Consider the following 17054-nt stretch of genomic DNA (forward strand, 5'->3'; position numbering starts at 1 on the left):
CAAGGACAAAACTGAAGACCATGGGAGACCGAGCCTTCTGCTCCGCTGCTCCGAGACTGTGGAATGCCCTCCCAAACCAGCTGAGGACACCACAGACTGTGGAGGCGTTCAAAAAAGGCCTAAAAACGCATCTTTTTAGAATAGCCTTTAACTAGATTTTTAAATCCCCCACATTATGCCATGCCGGCATTAATGTCACAGCTTTTATTATGTTGTTTTAATTATTTTAAAATTGTTTTTTTTATTGTTTTTGTTGTTTTGTTTCACCCTTTTTAATTTTTAATTTTGTAGCACTTTGAGTTTTGTTTACGCAAATGAAAAGTGCGCTTATAAATAAAATATATTATTATTATTATTATTAGTATTTAAACACACCCGTTGCCAGATCGTACTTTGCCTTCATGCTAGTCTTTCAGGCGTTTGTTACCAGATTGCCTACCCGGTTCCGACCCTGCCTGTCCCTGACCTGCCTGCTCTGCCTGTTCCCTGATCCTTCCTGTCCTTGGACTATCCTGCCTTGCCTGCTGTCTGACCCTGCCTGTACCTACGCTGACAGCCTCACCTGCTCCCTGACCCTCTGCCCGGCCCTGACTCACCTTCTGCCTGCTGTCCTCTGGTTCGTTTGCCTGCACATCATCCGGCTGTTCCTGTTCTGCTGGTATCCCTCTGCTCTGGTATTATTACCAATAAAGTATATTACCAATACTCCTTGGTTTCTCGAGTGCTGCATTTGGGTCCATCATAAGATTGTGACACATTTATTATGTATGAATTTATTATGGGTTGAAAACAGATTTTCTTTTAAAGGTTATTGGATGAGTTGGGAACTGATATTGCAGAGTAATGTTCCCTGTTACCTGCTCAAAATAAGCTCAACAAAACTTTACATTAACAAGTTAAACCAAGCACTTAGAAATGGTGACCCACAAGCATCTTCATAGCTTATAAATAGTTTGTACAACCATATAGGTGCTAAGGATAAATCTACTTTTTCTCTTACCCATAACCCATGGCTGTGGATAAAAGGAGACTATGCTCAAATTCAAACACTGAGTAAGTGCATTGAACAAATCAATGACTGGATGTGTCAGAACTTTCTCCAATTGAACAAAGATAAAACTGAGGTAATGGTTTTTGGAGCCAAGGCAGAACGTATAAAAGTTAGCGCTGAGCTTCAGTCTGCAATGTTCAAAACAACAGATAAGAAATCTAGGTGTAGTCATGGACTCTGACCTGAGTTTCAACAGTCACATTAAAACAGTTACTAAACCAGCCTACTATCACCTAAAGAATATATCTAGGATTAAAAGACTAATGTCACAGCAGGATTTGGAAAAATGTGTCCATGCTTTTATCTTCAGTAGACTCGACTACTGTAATGGTGTCTTCACAGGTCTCACTAAAAAAATCCATTAGAAAGCTGCAGCTGATTCAGAACGCCGCTGCTCGAGTCCTCAATAACACTAAGAAAGTGGATCACATCAGTCCAGTTCTGAAGTCTTTACACTGGCTTCCTGTGTGTGGAATAATTGATTTCAAAATACCGCTGCTGTTTTATAAAACATTGAATGGTTTAGGCCCAAAATATTTTTCTGATCCGCTGTTAAATGATGAACCATTCAGAACTCTCAGGTCTTCTGGGACTGGTCAGCTTTCTGTCCCCAGATTCAGAACTAAACATGGAGAAGCAGCGTTCAGTTATTATGCTCCAAATATCTTGAACAAACTCCCAGAAACCTGCAGGTCCGCTACAACTCTGACTACTTTTAAATCCAGGCTGAAGACTTTTCGTTTTGCCGCTGCTTTTAATTCAACTATTCACATCTTACACTGCACTGTAGCTTTTATTCATCTATTTTTGCTTTTAATGTTTATTTTATTATCTTTGCTTTTTAATGACTGATTTTAAATGCCATTTTCTTAATATCTTTCATTTTTGTAAAGCACTTTGAATTGCCTTGTGTTGAAAGGTGCTATATAAATAAACTTGCCTTGCCGTGGTCGTAAATGTTATATGGCCAGTTAAACATTAATGGATGTTTTTACAAACTTGTGGTGCAGTACTTTTGAACCAACACAAAGACACTCATCTCTTATTAAGAGGAGCTTCCCTGCAGTCACACCCTGAGAACTACCTAACAGTCATCAACATGGCAGATTTTGGAGAGATCCTGAAGAACATTGGAGAATTTGGTTTATTCCAGCAGATCACTTTGATTGCACTTTGCCTTCCAAATTTCCTGCGGTCTTTTGTCATGGCAAGCTTTGTATTTATTGAGTCAGATCCAGATAGACACTGTAACACAGACTGGATCCTTCGGGCAGACTCTAACCTGACCACAGATGAGCAGCTGAACCTGACTCTGCCCCGAGAGGATGACGGGACCTTCAGCAAGTGTCAGATGTTTGTCCCTGTGAACTGGTCCATTGGTTCCATCAGGGAGTACGGACTCAATGAGACCAGAGGGTGCCAGAATGGATGGGTGTACTCCAACATGCTGTACGAAGCCACCATAGTTACTGATGTAAGTAGCTTATAGTAGTGTATTCAAGCAGAATTATGATATTAAATTAACAAATTAACTTCATGAGTTATTTAATTGAAACATTTATGTATTTATTTTTAACAGTTTGATCTAGTTTGTGACAGAGCTAACTTGATGGAATTGATACAAGCAATGTTCATGGTTGGCGTTGTTTTTGGTTCCCTCATATTTGGACCTTTTGCTGAATCGTGAGTATTTCATATCATACAGATAAAAAAATGAGTTTATGGTCTATGATATGAAGAATAATTATCAAACTGTGATCATCTTAATGCTAAGTCCTTTTATGCATTGATGCTGCAAATGGCAATTATTCACTGTTCAGTAACAGGGTCTACTGTCTAGCCATAAAGTTGAATTGTCTTCATCTTTTTCTCTTGCAGGTTTGGTCGCAAACGATCAACTCAAATTTCAGCAGTTATGTTGTTCATCTTTGTTGGAGCAGCAGCACTTTGTCCCAATGTTTACTTGTATTTAGTGTGCCAGTTCTTTGTTGGAGCAGGAAGTGGAGGATATCGAATCAACTGTGTTGTACTGTGTATGTATACTGAGTTCATACATAATTAGAATAAGGACGAGACCCTAACTGTTTATAAATCTTAGGTATATTACCGAAATATAACATAATCCTACCTTCAAACACAAAAGTGACAGGATTTAATAGGGTTGGTCTGCTGTGACGCTATTAGCGTTAGCATGTCCGGCTAAGCAGCCCACCACTTAAAGCATGAACAAAGCATTAGTAAACAAAGCCAGTGAGGACACCATTGACTATGTAGATTACCTACATTTTGGGGGTGAAAGTGTATGTAAAAAATGAGTTATTTGTAAGCAACACTGCAACACACAAGGACAATACTGTCACTTTTTTTCCAAACGAAAGATTATGGAAGCTGACTTTTAACCTACAGGATAAAGTGTAGCTTTTCGCTCAGTTGTTTACTCAGCTTCAAATTAACTTGGCCATCAACTGCATATTTAAAGGGTTCCCATTTGAATGATAGTCTAGGTAGTGTTTTCAGCCAAATCATACTAATGTTAGCAACAGTAACAGGAACTATGGGTATATAGTTAAAGTTCTAAGTATTCAAAACACTCCAAATATTTGACTGCTGCAATATACAACAATTATTTCTATTTTGCAGCAACTGAGTGGATTGGGGCATTGAAAAGATCATGGGGAGCATGTGTGCCTCAGCTTTTTGCTGCAATGGGACAGTGCGCCCTGGCTGGTGTAATCTACGCCATACGTCACTGGAGACTTGCTCAACTTATCACAGCAGCTAACTATGCAGTAGTTGTTATCTACATATGGTGAGCATTTACCCTTTGTATAACCTTTCATTGTTTTATTCGTATACGATGTACACTATTTGAACTGGCATTTTCCTTGTTTCTTTGAGGTTTATACCGGAGTCAGCCAGGTGGTTGTTAAGCAGAGGAAGGACAGAGGAGGCTAAACAGCTGATTATCAAGGCAGCAGCCATCAACAAACGCACTGTTTCAGACTCTCTGTTGGAAAAGGTATTGAAAATAAAAAATAGAGGTTGCAATTCTAATGCAATAATATTCATGTCAAATTCAGTGAACATCACATACACCACACATTCAATTGCGCCTTAATGCATCGACACTTTGAACAAGTACCAGGGGCCTCACAAGACATAACCCTTAAATGACGTTTATATATATATATATATATAACTGAGTGCAGTGGAAAAGTACCAGAAGATCCATTAAGTGCTGTTCCTGTGTTGTAAAAGAAAACATTTCTACATACTGAATCCATGCATGCAAGTGTTACCATGCCAATCATCAAAGTCAACCTTCATTTTAAGTTTCACGTCTATAAAGTTGTGTTACTGCAACTTGCATGTTTTTCACACATAGACATCTATCTTTTGATAGTTCATTGTTTATTCATGTTTTCTTTGCCAGTAAATGAAATGTTGTTTCTATTTTTTATTATTATTATAAATGTGTCTTTGAAAGTCATAATCTTTTTCTTATAACAAACGGATAATACCGAAATACCTATTGCTAATTTGTGGTAAAGCTTTTAGCAGACCTGTTTTCAGTGAAATTAGCTGATATTTAAATGTATACTGCTTGTGTGTAGGTAACACAGTTGCATAAATAATATTTCTGCCACAGATTGCAATAAAAGAGCCGGAAAACAAAGGAGGCATCAAAACTATTTTCAGATCACCTCAACTGACCAGATATTTTTTCATTATAGCATGGGGATGGTAAGATACATTTTAATTTAATCTTTTATTTATTTACTAAGTAGTAAATACAATCTGAGGTGAAATATCTAAATACTAGATATTCAAATGTATGACAGTTCTTTAATAATACTGAACACTTGTATCAGGCTCTAACCTTTTATTTATAGTAATTTCATAGTAGAAGAAATGTTTAGCATATGTATTGATAATGTTAAAATATAAATAGAGTGGTGCAGGAATGAGTCCTGAAACCCAGAATGTATGTCAATGGTTTCTTAACGTGTTCTAGATGCCTGAAAACAGATCTGAGGTTTACACAAGCTTAAAGATGGGGTAGGTAAGTTTGAGAAACCGGCTCGAGATACACTTTTTGTTATATTCCATGGAATGCTCTTAACATCCCGATAGCAATGAATATCTTAAGTGCTTTGACAAAAAATCCATTAAAAAATGTCATCTGTGGAAGCCGTAGCGCTGTAAAAAGCACGACCAATCATTTTAGCCGGGCCGGCTAATATAACTGGATGGCCTACCTGCCTGTCAGCCTTTCATCTGTGCACAAACTTATCTCGTGCCCTCATTGGTCATGTGCGCGTTCGTGTGTTGGAGGAGGGGCTCTGTAAGGAAGTGGCAGATTTTTTCCGGTTGTGTATTTTCAAATTCTAGCGCACTCAAGATGGTTTCTCCAAAATTACCTACCCCACCTTTAATGGAAATTCACTTTTGTTCTGCAACATAAGATGGCAATGGCACATTTCTCACTCATGTATATCCAAAGGTTCTGTAATGGGCATTGCTTACAAGTGACTAAAAGAGACTGCGCCCAGCAGGAGTCCGCCTTTAGCTTAGCGGTGGTGTCACACAGACTTTCGACTGTGATGTAGTTTGTTTATAAAGTTAGCTTTTTACTTCTAGCGATTGAATTATTACGCTTCAAAAAGCATAAAAGTGGTGTTGATATGTGGAGATTATCTTGCTGAACAAAACGTGTAAGTAATATGGACATTTGTTTACCACAGATCTTATTTTCTGCCATGAAAAAAAAATCCAATGGAAAAATGTAATTGGACACCTTGCAATTCTTCCTTTTTGCACCGACCTCCAAAAATCCGTCATCACTTCATTAGGCGCGTTCATACCGCAGTACTTTTACCACAAAGGTTCATCAGAACTTAGTTCATGAGAACTCTTTAGTTCTCATGAACTAAGTTCAGATCGTGTTCACACCATAGGTTCACACCGGAATAAGTTCCTGGGGAAGGATTAGGCAAATGAAACCGCTGACGTCACTTCTTCTTCTTCTGCTTTGGGTTTACTGGCAGGCCGCAAACAACTTCACGTGTATACTGCCGCCGGAAGTCCCCGGCCGGAAGTCCCCGGAGTTGGGGACAGCCTTCCGAGTAAATCACCAGAACGCCGACACCTCCTCATCTCCACCGCTCACATGTTTTCTTTTTTATTGCCATAAGTTAGTCTCTCTGCGTTTCTGCGCTGGGCTAATGCTAATAATAAAATGGCGGCTTCACAAAACTTTTTGGGAGTTTTACGGGGCGTGGTTTGCATACCGCCCAGCCAATCAGACATTGGAACCTTTTTCTCCCACGAAAGTACCTGCTCTCTAGCAGGGACTGAAAACTGACGGAAAAGGGGGTAAAAAGGTTCTCATGAACACATTTTTGTTCCGGCTCTTTTTGGTGTGAACCTCTATGGTGTGAACGCGACATTTCGGAACTATATCGGAACTAAAGTGGGAAAAGTACTGCGGTGTGAATGCGGCTAATGGCAATGAAGGCAATGAGAATAAATGACCAATATCAATTCTTGAATAAGCAAACAACTGTTTAAAAATGTATGTATGTTTTATGAATGTTTAATAATGCAGGTCATCTTCGTTTTTTTTCTTGTTTTTCAAGTTTTTCATTGAACCTAACCTTGTTCTCCCTGTACTTGAACATGAGAAACATTGGCTTCAACGTCTTCTTGACACAGCTCATGTTTGGTGCTTTTGAAGTGGCAGCTAATATACTCTCCATGTGGCTAATGGAGGTTTTTGGGCGAAGAATTTCACTCATATCAACATTTGTGACGGGAGGACTATCCAGCATGTTTATCCTGGCTGTTCCTCAAGGTAAACCATTTGGTTTATATAGCCAAATGACAGTATCACATACCCTTTCCCACCAAAGCCGTTCCCAGGCCAGTTCGGAGCTAGTGCCCAATTAAGAACTAGTTCTTCCTATTTCCACCGCAGCGGGGCTGGCTCTTGGCCCCGTAAAAATATTTCTTAGCTGGCTCCACTCGACTGCCAGTCAAGAACCGAAAACCGAATACCTCAGCCAGGGGCGAGATTAACCTGGGCAATAACAGTTCATGGCGAGTAACACGTTCAATGTTATTTTCCATTAGGAAGATCAGGCATACGTTTTGTTGTTATTTGTATTGCAGCAGCTATCAGGCTTAACAGGTTGCCATGTCAGACTATCATAAGTAAAATCATAATGAAAAATACCCTGGTGAAAAATGCCTGTAGAAAACGGCTTGTGATAGCAACAAGATCGTCAGATTAGCTTTGCTTGCTATGCTAATATCACCCATCTAATACCAGAGAAACTTTTATGATGCCATAATGATTCTAAACAGTGACAATTCACATGCACTTATGGGGATGGGGGATATGCCTCTGTGGAAGTTGCTAGTGTGACAGTATACTTTCAAGCAGGCGCTGCCGTGAATAAACGGCAGATTAAACGCCGGTGGACGAGCAGTGTATCACTGCAGCGGTCGGTAAATTCCACTGAACCACATTGGTAAAAAATGAACCACTGCACTCTAATTGAATCTAATCTGGCTTCAGATGATTAAAAGCAACACGAGCAACGAGCCGACGCAGTCCACCATTGTTGTTGTTCGAAGCTGTTTTGCCAACAAAATCAGCGGCGTAAACGTCGATGTCATGACACAGCACCTGTCGGGCTCTGGGCGGTGGTAACACAACTGGGGCCAAAAGGCGAACCAGTTCGGAACCAGAAAAGCACAAGCACAGAGCCTAATTGGTAACTGGTTTGGTAGGAATGCGGTACAAATGTCCTTTTTATATTTGTTTAACAGTTTTTTGTTTATGTTTTCAGGATATGCCATTGCTGTTACATCTTTAGCTGTCGCATCTCGTTTCTTTCTGATCTGGGCTGCTACTGTATGTTCCGTTTATTTGCAGGAGTTGTTTCCAACATCTGTTAGGTAGGTGTTCAAAGTTTATATTTTAGCCTTTTGTTTTTTTGTGCAAACTTCCAAGACCGGGATACAGAACCCGGTACATATAAAGTAAATGACCTTATGAACCTGATGGAAATCAAGTGATCTGTTTGTTTGATTGGGAAGTATATTACTGTTATAACTCCCACCCCTCTTTCAGACAAACAGCAACAGCTTTAGGAGCCATGTCAGCAAGAATAGGAGGGGTGATGTCTCCACTGCTCAACATGTTGGTCGTGTTCCACTGGTCCATACCCCCTGCTGTCTTTAGCAGCTTTACGCTGATCGCTGGAGCGCTCGGCTTCCTGCTCCCTGAGACCAGGAATAAAGAACTTCCTGAGTCAGCCGATGAGGTCGAGAACAACAGGTAATATGTTCCATCGGTATTAGACAAGATGATATCTGTTACGTTTCCTAATTTTACCGCGGATAACTCATAGTCATGCATCTATCTATCCTGCTTCTTTCAGAAATGTTACTTCCAGAAGAACATCCTCCAGTCTCAATCAAGAATCAACCAAGATGTAGACCTGTGTCTGATGGTTTATTCTTTAACAGTGTAATGAATTTGCTTTAAAAAGTACAGCTTTCATCAGATATAAAAAAGTTATCATTAATCAAAAGGTTCCCCTGCATAAAGAATAACTAAAAATAACAACATTGTGACTCTGTTCTTTCATCCATAATTCCTGCATTTTAATAACATTGCTCTATTTCTCACTTCTATATCATGATTTCATGATTTTAAAACACTATTATCCTGATAATGGCAATTTACGTTATTGTTGTTGTTGTATTGTTCCACTGGGTGTCTGCAGGGATGGCACAGGGTGGTACGAATTGTGTCTCATGAATTTGCATAGTTCTTTGATGGTCTCCGACTCAAAGTCCCGTTCTGTTTGCTGAGCAGATGACTGAGGAACCTCAAGTCGACAATTGCATTTTCAAACACAAAGCTTTTGCAGTCGTTTTTGCTTTTTGGTCCTTTTTCAGCCCTGCCGCAGCAAAAGTCTTGAGTGTTTGGCTTGACAGACTGATCATCTATAGACACAGGTGGTCTTGACTGCCAACAAGTTTGTAGCTCTCGAGGAAGCTAAGGCCCAACAGTTCTGCTTTGCGCAGCTAGCGAGCTAACATGACATGTTAACGTTTCAACCTACAGCTGATTACAATCATTCGGTTTCTTGAGTGAGAAATGCATGTTTTAGTAATATTAAGAAATATAATTTGGGTTTGTGGCTGCTACTGTATGTGATGATAGCTTTACGCTGTAGCCTCAATATATACTCCAGTTCAACAAATCATATCGTAATACCTACATGAACGTTATCTCTAGAACCATTGTAAAATGTGACATTATATTTTTAAGATACACACACCTTTGTTGTGAGGTTAATTCCCCTTACAGGCCATCATTTTGAACATTGCATTGACGTCAGTTAGTATATTATTTTACCGATAGTTAGTCTATCATGGTGAGTTTAACGGTAACCTTGCACAAACTTCACCTATCTAAGATTCTACCCATCTAAGTTATGTGGAAGACCTTCATTTTCCGACCTCACAGACAAGTTAATATAAACACTTCTCTAGTACTTTTGAACTTTGACCTTCGTGGACAGACTGTTTAAACCACACAGTGAGCTGCTAGATGAGGACGGTAATTGCTTGTAAGATTTTCCAGAAGTCCCCAACACCACATACACGGCAGATAGTTTAAGTTCTGTGCTCTATTCTCCGCATGAGCACTTGCGTATGAGCTTCACCGCTTTGCCCTGAAGTTTGCCACTTTTTTGCCGGTTTTTTCGTGACTTCAGTTCTAGTCAGTTTTTGTTTTGTGTCTCAGGCTCAACTCCTTCTGCCATAAGGGGAAAAACAAAACAAAAATTAAATTATCCTTAGTGAGGTGTCCTTTAACTTTGTTCTTACTGCAAACACAAATTCACATTTCAACATCAACTATATTAAGGAACCCACATCACGAATACAGCTCCAAACATTGCTGTAAGTTCCCAAATTAAATAACCCCTAGTTGTGGAATTGATACAAAATGTGTAGCCTACCTCAGAAACTCAGTACCCTATATTTTTCCATTTCAAATTATGTTTTCGGCAGGAGGTTTCTTTTTTGTTTATTTAAACACTAATTTCCTGTGGAACACAAACAACCATTGCCTAATATTTTTGGACACCAAAAACAGACAATGTGCTCTCTAATAAATGTACAGTTAAACATAGACCTATAAAATAAACGTTAATGACACTTTGCCATGCAAGATTTCATCAAAAAATGTCATGGGATACTTAGATTTAAGTACTTTTATGAGTTACACATTGCAATACAATAAAACAACGCTGTAATGTTTAATCTTTTACGAGGCTCAAATTCCCTGTATCCACAGTTTAGCTTCATGATTGGCTAGCTTATCTTTAGTTAAAAACAGCTTGAAGCAAAGCGTGTCTGTAGCTTAATAGCAACTTAAGATGTTTTCCAAATGGCACTGTTAGTTTGGTTGGGGGCGAGGGATATCCTGAGGGGGATCAAAGATGCAAAAATTGGAACTGTCCTGAATTTTCCCAAATACCAAATTGTGTCCTGTTTTTTCAGATAAGACTAAACCAGAATTCATGTTGCTCTGTACAGTAGCACCACAAATTCATAAGCAACAAGGAAAGTTAAACCCTCCATGATGACATTGAGTGTGATGTCTCAGGACCTGGTGAAATTCAAGCCAAAACATCTCAAATATTACTGCGGATAGTGAGGTGCAGGGAGGGAAAACCTGCACTAAGAGTTCAAGCACTAACTTGAACTATCTGCCGTGTATGTGGTGTTGGGGACTTCTGGAAACTCTTACAAGCAATTACCGTCCTCTCCTTGCAAGAAAAGAATGCAACTTTGAGTATTGCTAAAAAAAAATTGCACTGAATATTTATTATATACACTTAATCGTCCCACAGAGGGGACATTTACATTCTGCATTTTATCCATCCCAGTGTTAGGAGCATTAGGCTGCCATTAAGTACGGTGCAGTGTAGAGAACGGTGCCTTGCTCAGGGACAGTGAGCACTTGGTCTTTCGGGGACTTGAACCCCAAGGCAAGTCCCTATGGACTTCGCCACCACCGCCCAATATAATATAATGGACTGGAGGCCGCAAGAACCCCCAGAACTCCCAAGACACAAGCTTTACCCATCATCATCTGGTCACACTAGATATTCTCTGCATTAGGGAAAACCAAAATAACAGGTGGAACTTCCCTCTCAGTTTAAGCGTGGAATAAGTTAGTTTTAGTTTTTAGAGTTGATTGTGAAATGTAAACTGACTGTTTGGCCATGTGGAACATCTAATCTTGTTTAATGTTGGCCTTATTTGCAATAGTAGGGAAATTACTGGATATCTTTGACACTTGAGTGGTGTGTATGTGTATACAGTATGTGTATATTGAGAATTAAAACATTATTGTGATGCAGCATCTCGTTATTAAATGGAAAGGCTTTTAGAAAGGAGATCTTGAAAGGAGATATGTGCAGGCCCCGGTCTATGGCTGGCACAGCAACACTATGGGGGGCAGTGTGCTGTGTTCTTGAATATACTTTGTCTAGTTAAACATTAATGGATGTTTTTAGAAACGTGTGGTGCAGTACTTTTGAACAAACACAAAGAGGCTCATCTCTTAATAAGAGGAACTGTCCTGCAGTCGCACCCTGAGAACTAGAAAGGTCATCAACATGGTCGATTTTGGAGAAATCTTAAGGAACATTGGAGAATTTGGTTTATTCCAAGAGCTCACTTTGATCGCACTTTGCTTTCCAAATCTTCTGCAATCTTTTATCATGGCAAGCTTTGTATTTATTGAGTCAGATCCAGAGCGACACTGTAACACAGACTGGATCCTTCGGGCAGACTCTAACCTGACCACAGATGAGCAGCTGAACCTGACTCTGCCCCGAGAGGATCACGGGACCTTCAGCAAGTGTCAGATGTTTGTCCCTGTGAACTGGTCTGTTGGTGCCATCAGGGAGTACGGACTCAATGAGACCAGAGGGTGCCAGAATGGATGGGTGTACTCCAACATGCTGTACACCATAGTCACTGATGTAAGTAACTTAGACCCTCCAGAAAAACGAAATTGCGGGAAGTTGCTAATTATGCGGAAAGTTGCGAAATATTCTAAAAAATATATTTAAATATTGGGCTGTCTTATTTATTCTCTCTCACACACAACCTGCCACTAACGTTAAACACCTTTACTATTCAATTAAACACATGAAATGTTTATTTATTGTAAAAGCAATTGGGCTATTTTAATCACACACACACACACACACACACACACACACACACACACACACACACACACACACATACACACACTTCTCCGCCTCATTCTGTTTTCATTTACTTGTTCGTTATCTGACCAGGTTCAATCTTGTAGGCTACTCACTTTGTTTCTTGTAGCCCTCGAAAGGGTTTTGGAGGTTGATGCCTCGGTGAACGTGAGTTGTTTGGCTTTCTTGTCCGCAGCAGCAGAAAGCATTTTCGAATGTTTGAATGAATCAAAGTGGGTCGTCACCGTCGATTTTCTCTTATGCTCCAACACAGTTGCACGGGGTGCAGAATAGTTTCCCCCCACTTTCGTGCAAGACATCGGGGTACTGCTTTGCCTGGTCTTTAGCAGAAATGTTCGTCGGTAAATGAGATGGATTAGATTTTTTCATCTTGGTGTTTTCTCTCTTGTGTGAGTTCCACACGTTCACTACGGTGTTGTTTACCTTCTGTGATGCGCGAGCTGATGACGTCGCGTCATCATCATCATCATCATCATCATCACTACTTCACTTCAAGACGAGTTAACTTTTTTTTCCTCAATTTTGTGTGGAATAATGCGGGGATTATGCGCCCTTTTAATAATCTGCGCCATTTTGCTGATTATGCGGTAAATTATGCGATCGCATAATCGCGTTTTCTGGAGGGTCTAGTAACTAATACATGTATTAAAGCTCACCTATTATGCTATATTTGAACAATATATTATAGGGCCATATCTATACAAACATATCAAACAGATCACCGATTGTAGCCATGCCTCATACCCCTCTATTTGAGCCCTGTTACAGAAGCGCTGATTCTGGGTCTGGCCCTTTAAATGTAACCGAGCTGCTGCTGGCCACGCCCCTTTGGAGCATCCTCATGCAAGCGGTGAGCTCTGTGAAGAGAAGGCTGTCTACCGACAGAAAATCAGCTAAACGCTGCCATGATTAAACGCCATATTATGTTCCAAACCTCATCAAGCATTATTTCTGAAACAGTATGGAGCTCAAAACGCTATCTCTCTCGCGGGTTTTTTGCCGCAAGGAAAGTACTTTTTATATCCGGCTTCTTTACACATATTCTCTCCAGTACAGCGTTAGCTCTGAGTGTTAGCGATGCTTGCTAACGTAAACGCGGATCATAATCATCAAGTCTGTTGGTGCAGAAGCATTAATAGCACGTCGGAGGCTGAAACCCGGAGCCGTCCCCTCCATATTTCAGCACAAGAAACCACTGAAAGAACGAAAGAGCCGGGCGATGCAGAAACGCCAAAGAATTGAGGTAAACAACTTTTGATTAGATTTCAAAGCGCACGGAGCACAGCAGATAACGGAATTGCAGTTTTATTGCTTATAGAGGTGGGCACCGTTAGATTCTGTGTCTTTACGATCATAAACAATGTGTTGGATGTGGAGCTAGGATAAGTAATAAGGGCGCTAGGAGTGATAGGTTAGCATTTTTCGCTCGGGGCTAATTCACTACACGCATTGTAGTTTATCTGCAGCTCATTCATCGCTCCTCCACTCATAACGGGAAATGTCGAACGTCCTACAGTCGGTGATGCAGACTTATTCTCCCATCTCTTCCTTCACTTTCCCATAGTTGTGGCAGCACTTGTTTTCTCGGCTTGTAGGCATGGTCTGGCAGTTTCCACATCTACACCAATTCTCAGCACCCTCGGCCTCTTCCTCAGATGGCGAACTTGAATCATCGCCATCAGCACTTTCATCGGTGATATCAGGTGACGTTTCCTTGTATTTCCTCTTCGACATCAGAGGCTCGTATAGATATGGTTGGATGTCGACAACATACTCCAGATATTGGGTGGCCTCCGACTCAGAATCAGACATGATAGACGAAACTAAGTTGTACTATCGGCGGAAGCCGCTGTGAGCCGCTGCGAGCATTTTTCGCTCGGGGCTAATTCAGAGGCTCACTCAGAGCGCCTGGACTTTATTTTTCTAAACCTCTCTAAAAAGGTCAAATTTCACTTGTTTTGCATCAATCTTGATACAGGGTACTTATTATATGTTATAGTTTGGATTCCTAAAGCTTTTAGTCTATAGTCTACTCAGAATCAGACATGATAGACGAAACTAGTTGTACTATCGGCGGAAGCCGCTGTGATTGATAAGCCAGGTGGAAATATGTTTGGCACATCTGACGTCACGCGCCGCCATCTTGCGGAGGAGCGGCGGAGAAAATAAATCGTCGGACTTTGATTGATTGATTGATTGATTGAAAAGTTTATTAACAGCTTGTATATTGGGTACAGTACAGCTCAAAACATACAATTATTAAGGGGATGCAGACCAGAGAAAGACTTTCGTCTTGTTTACATCAGGGTCCCCCATTTCCAATTCATCATGTCATTTAAGACATATAAGACATATTTGACATACAGATGGCTTATTTACAATTTACATACAGGTGGTTTTTTTACATACAGATTGCTTGTTTACAATTTTCATTTTAGATTTCGTTCTAATACATCTTAACCGGACATTTAAGACATACCAAGTCTACAGATATACAGTTAGTAACAGAGTCTAAAATGCGAGTATATACATAGATGGGGGGGGGGGGGGGGAAGCTGTCCATTGAACGACAGGTTGAGATTTGTACCATTACCGGGGCCAGTTTTGCAATGCTCTCCCCGAAGGTGCTCTTTAAGAGAGGTTTTGAAGGTAAGTATAGTTTTACTTTCCTTTACAGTTGTGGGAAGAGCGTTCCACCTTGATGTGGCATAATTGCGAAACGTGTATTCCCCCTTTTTTGTGCCAAATCTGGGTTTCACATGATTTGTGGAGCTCCCTCTGGTGTTATGATCATGGTATTCCTTGACCTTTGGGAAGAATTTTGACATGTACATGGGTACCATAGAGGTGTAGTGGATCTTGTAGACCAGGCCCATTGCAAGTAGCTGTACTCTGTCGTCTACTCTAAGCCATCCTAGGTTGTCAAAGTGGGCAGAGGTGAGGTGGGTTCTAGATGAAAGGTCAAGCAGTAGACTGACCAGTTTATTTTGCGATGTTTGAAGTTTTATTTTTAGCGCCTTGGAGGTGCTATGGTACCATGACGTGCAAGCATAGTCATAGTACCCTTGAATGAGTGCTCCAGCCAGAGTTTTCAGGGTGTTTTTGTTTACCAGAGAGGAGATCCGGTATAGGAATCTAGTTCTTTGATTGACTTTTTTTATTACATTGGATGCCATTTTGTCACAGGAGAGGTTTGCCTCAAGAATAGATCCTAGGTATGTAATTTCCTTCTTACTTGTGACAATAATGTCGCCCACTGCAACTGAGAAGTCGTCGGATTTGCTGAGATTATGTTTCGAACCGAAGAGAATGGACTCTGTTTTACCCAGGTGTAATGATAATTTATAATCGGCGAGCCAGTTGCAGATTGTGCCGAGCTCGGAGCTGAGGGTTTTTTCAACCTGCAACCTGTTCCTGTCAGAGACCAGCAGGGCTGAGTCGTCCGCGAACAGGAACAAGTTGCAGTCACATGCTGATGACATGTCATTTACATAAATTAGGAACAGTAACGGACCTAATATGCTTCCTTGTGGAACACCACAGCTCACTGGGAGGGGGGGGGACAGAGTACCGTTTACCTCCACCATCTGTTCTCTCCCCTCCAGGTAGGATTGCATCCAGCTCACCGATAGTTTATCAAAACCAATTGCTTTTAGCTTGTCAATCAGAATGGGGTGATTGACAGTGTCGAAAGCCTTTTGTAGGTCCAGCATCACCATGCCGCAAGTACTTGCCCTCGTCCACCTCTTGTTTGATGTGGTCGCTCAAATAAAGAAGGCATGTGTCAGTGGAGTGGGATGTTCTAAAGCCAGATTGAAATTCATAGATTAGTTTATTTTCCGCGAGGTACTTTTCGACCTGTTCATATACTATTTTTTCCATGACTTTCGAGATGGAGGTAAGTATAGAAACAGGGCGGTAGTTGCCTGGGTCCAATTTGCTGCCCTTTTTGTGCAGGGGGGTTACTCTTGCAATTTTGAAGTCTTTGGGTACTTTTCCCTGTTTTATGGAGAGGTTAATTATGTGAGCTATGACTGGTGAGATGGCGGTTGCTGAGTCTCTGAGGAATTTGGAGGGGATATTGTCGTGGCCAGTGGCCTTGTTAGGTTGGAGGGTGCTCAGTTTAATGAGTACCTCTGCTGTTGTTACCCTTGCTAGACTGAAATCATCTTTGCGTACCCCTAGGTTTTTGTAGTAGGTCATGATGTGATCTACTCCAAAAAGCCCTGAGTGGGAGGGTAATTTATTTACAAGAGTTGTGGCTATGTTTGTGAAAAAAATGTTCAAGTACTTGGCCACATCCAGTTTGTCTGTGATGAGCCTGTTATCTGTCTTTATGTTTAAGTTAGAAAATCTCGTTTTGAGTTTTTTACTGCAGCCAAGCTGGTTATTGAGTAATTTCCAAAGTTCACGGGGTTTATTTTTGTTTTCCTCAGTTTTGACATTGATGAAATTCTTTTTGGCAGTTTTGATCATGGAGCTTACGTCATTTCTTAGTCTGTTTCTTTCAATTTTGAGTTCAGTCACGTGGGCCTGGAGTTCACTGCTCGTGGATTGACTGACTTTTATGAAACTCAGAGCATTTTTTGTCTCTGGTTTTCATGGCGGTCAGTATGCCGGAGTGCATCCACGGCTCAGCGCGATTTTTTACCCTGGTTGTTCTTAGGGGGGCC

The 17054-nt window shown here is 40.7% G+C and overlaps 1 protein-coding gene across 1 annotated transcript; it reads left to right on the forward strand.

Moving 5' to 3' along the window:
* The first annotated feature begins 2150 nt into the window (after positions 1-2150).
* LOC117545437 (solute carrier family 22 member 13-like) lies at positions 2151-8635 on the forward strand. The gene is made up of 10 exons (XM_034215209.1): positions 2151-2525; positions 2631-2734; positions 2930-3084; positions 3692-3860; positions 3950-4130; positions 4701-4795; positions 6691-6905; positions 7906-8014; positions 8190-8396; positions 8500-8635. The coding sequence occupies exons 1-10, from the start codon at positions 2151-2153 to the stop codon at positions 8555-8557; spliced, it is 1668 nt and encodes a 555-aa protein (XP_034071100.1). The 3' UTR covers positions 8558-8635.
* Positions 8636-17054: the final 8419 nt, after the last annotated feature.

This window comes from Gymnodraco acuticeps, unplaced genomic scaffold, assembly GCF_902827175.1.
Source record: "Gymnodraco acuticeps unplaced genomic scaffold, fGymAcu1.1, whole genome shotgun sequence".
In the NCBI taxonomy this organism is placed as follows: Eukaryota; Metazoa; Chordata; class Actinopteri; order Perciformes; family Bathydraconidae; genus Gymnodraco; species Gymnodraco acuticeps.

What these genes read in the sequence shown, in the direction of transcription:
- LOC117545437 (XM_034215209.1), top strand. Translation starts at nt 2,151, where the DNA reads ATGGCAGATTTTGGAGAGATCCTGAAGAACATTGGAGAATTTGGTTTA. An exon ending in TAATATTCATGTCAAATTCA is followed by an intron (nt 4,131 to 4,700) that starts GTGAACATCACA and finishes TTTCTGCCACAG; the next exon opens with ATTGCAATAAAAGAGCCGGA. An exon ending in TTCATTATAGCATGGGGATG is followed by an intron (nt 4,796 to 6,690) that starts GTAAGATACATT and finishes TTGTTTTTCAAG; the next exon opens with TTTTTCATTGAACCTAACCT.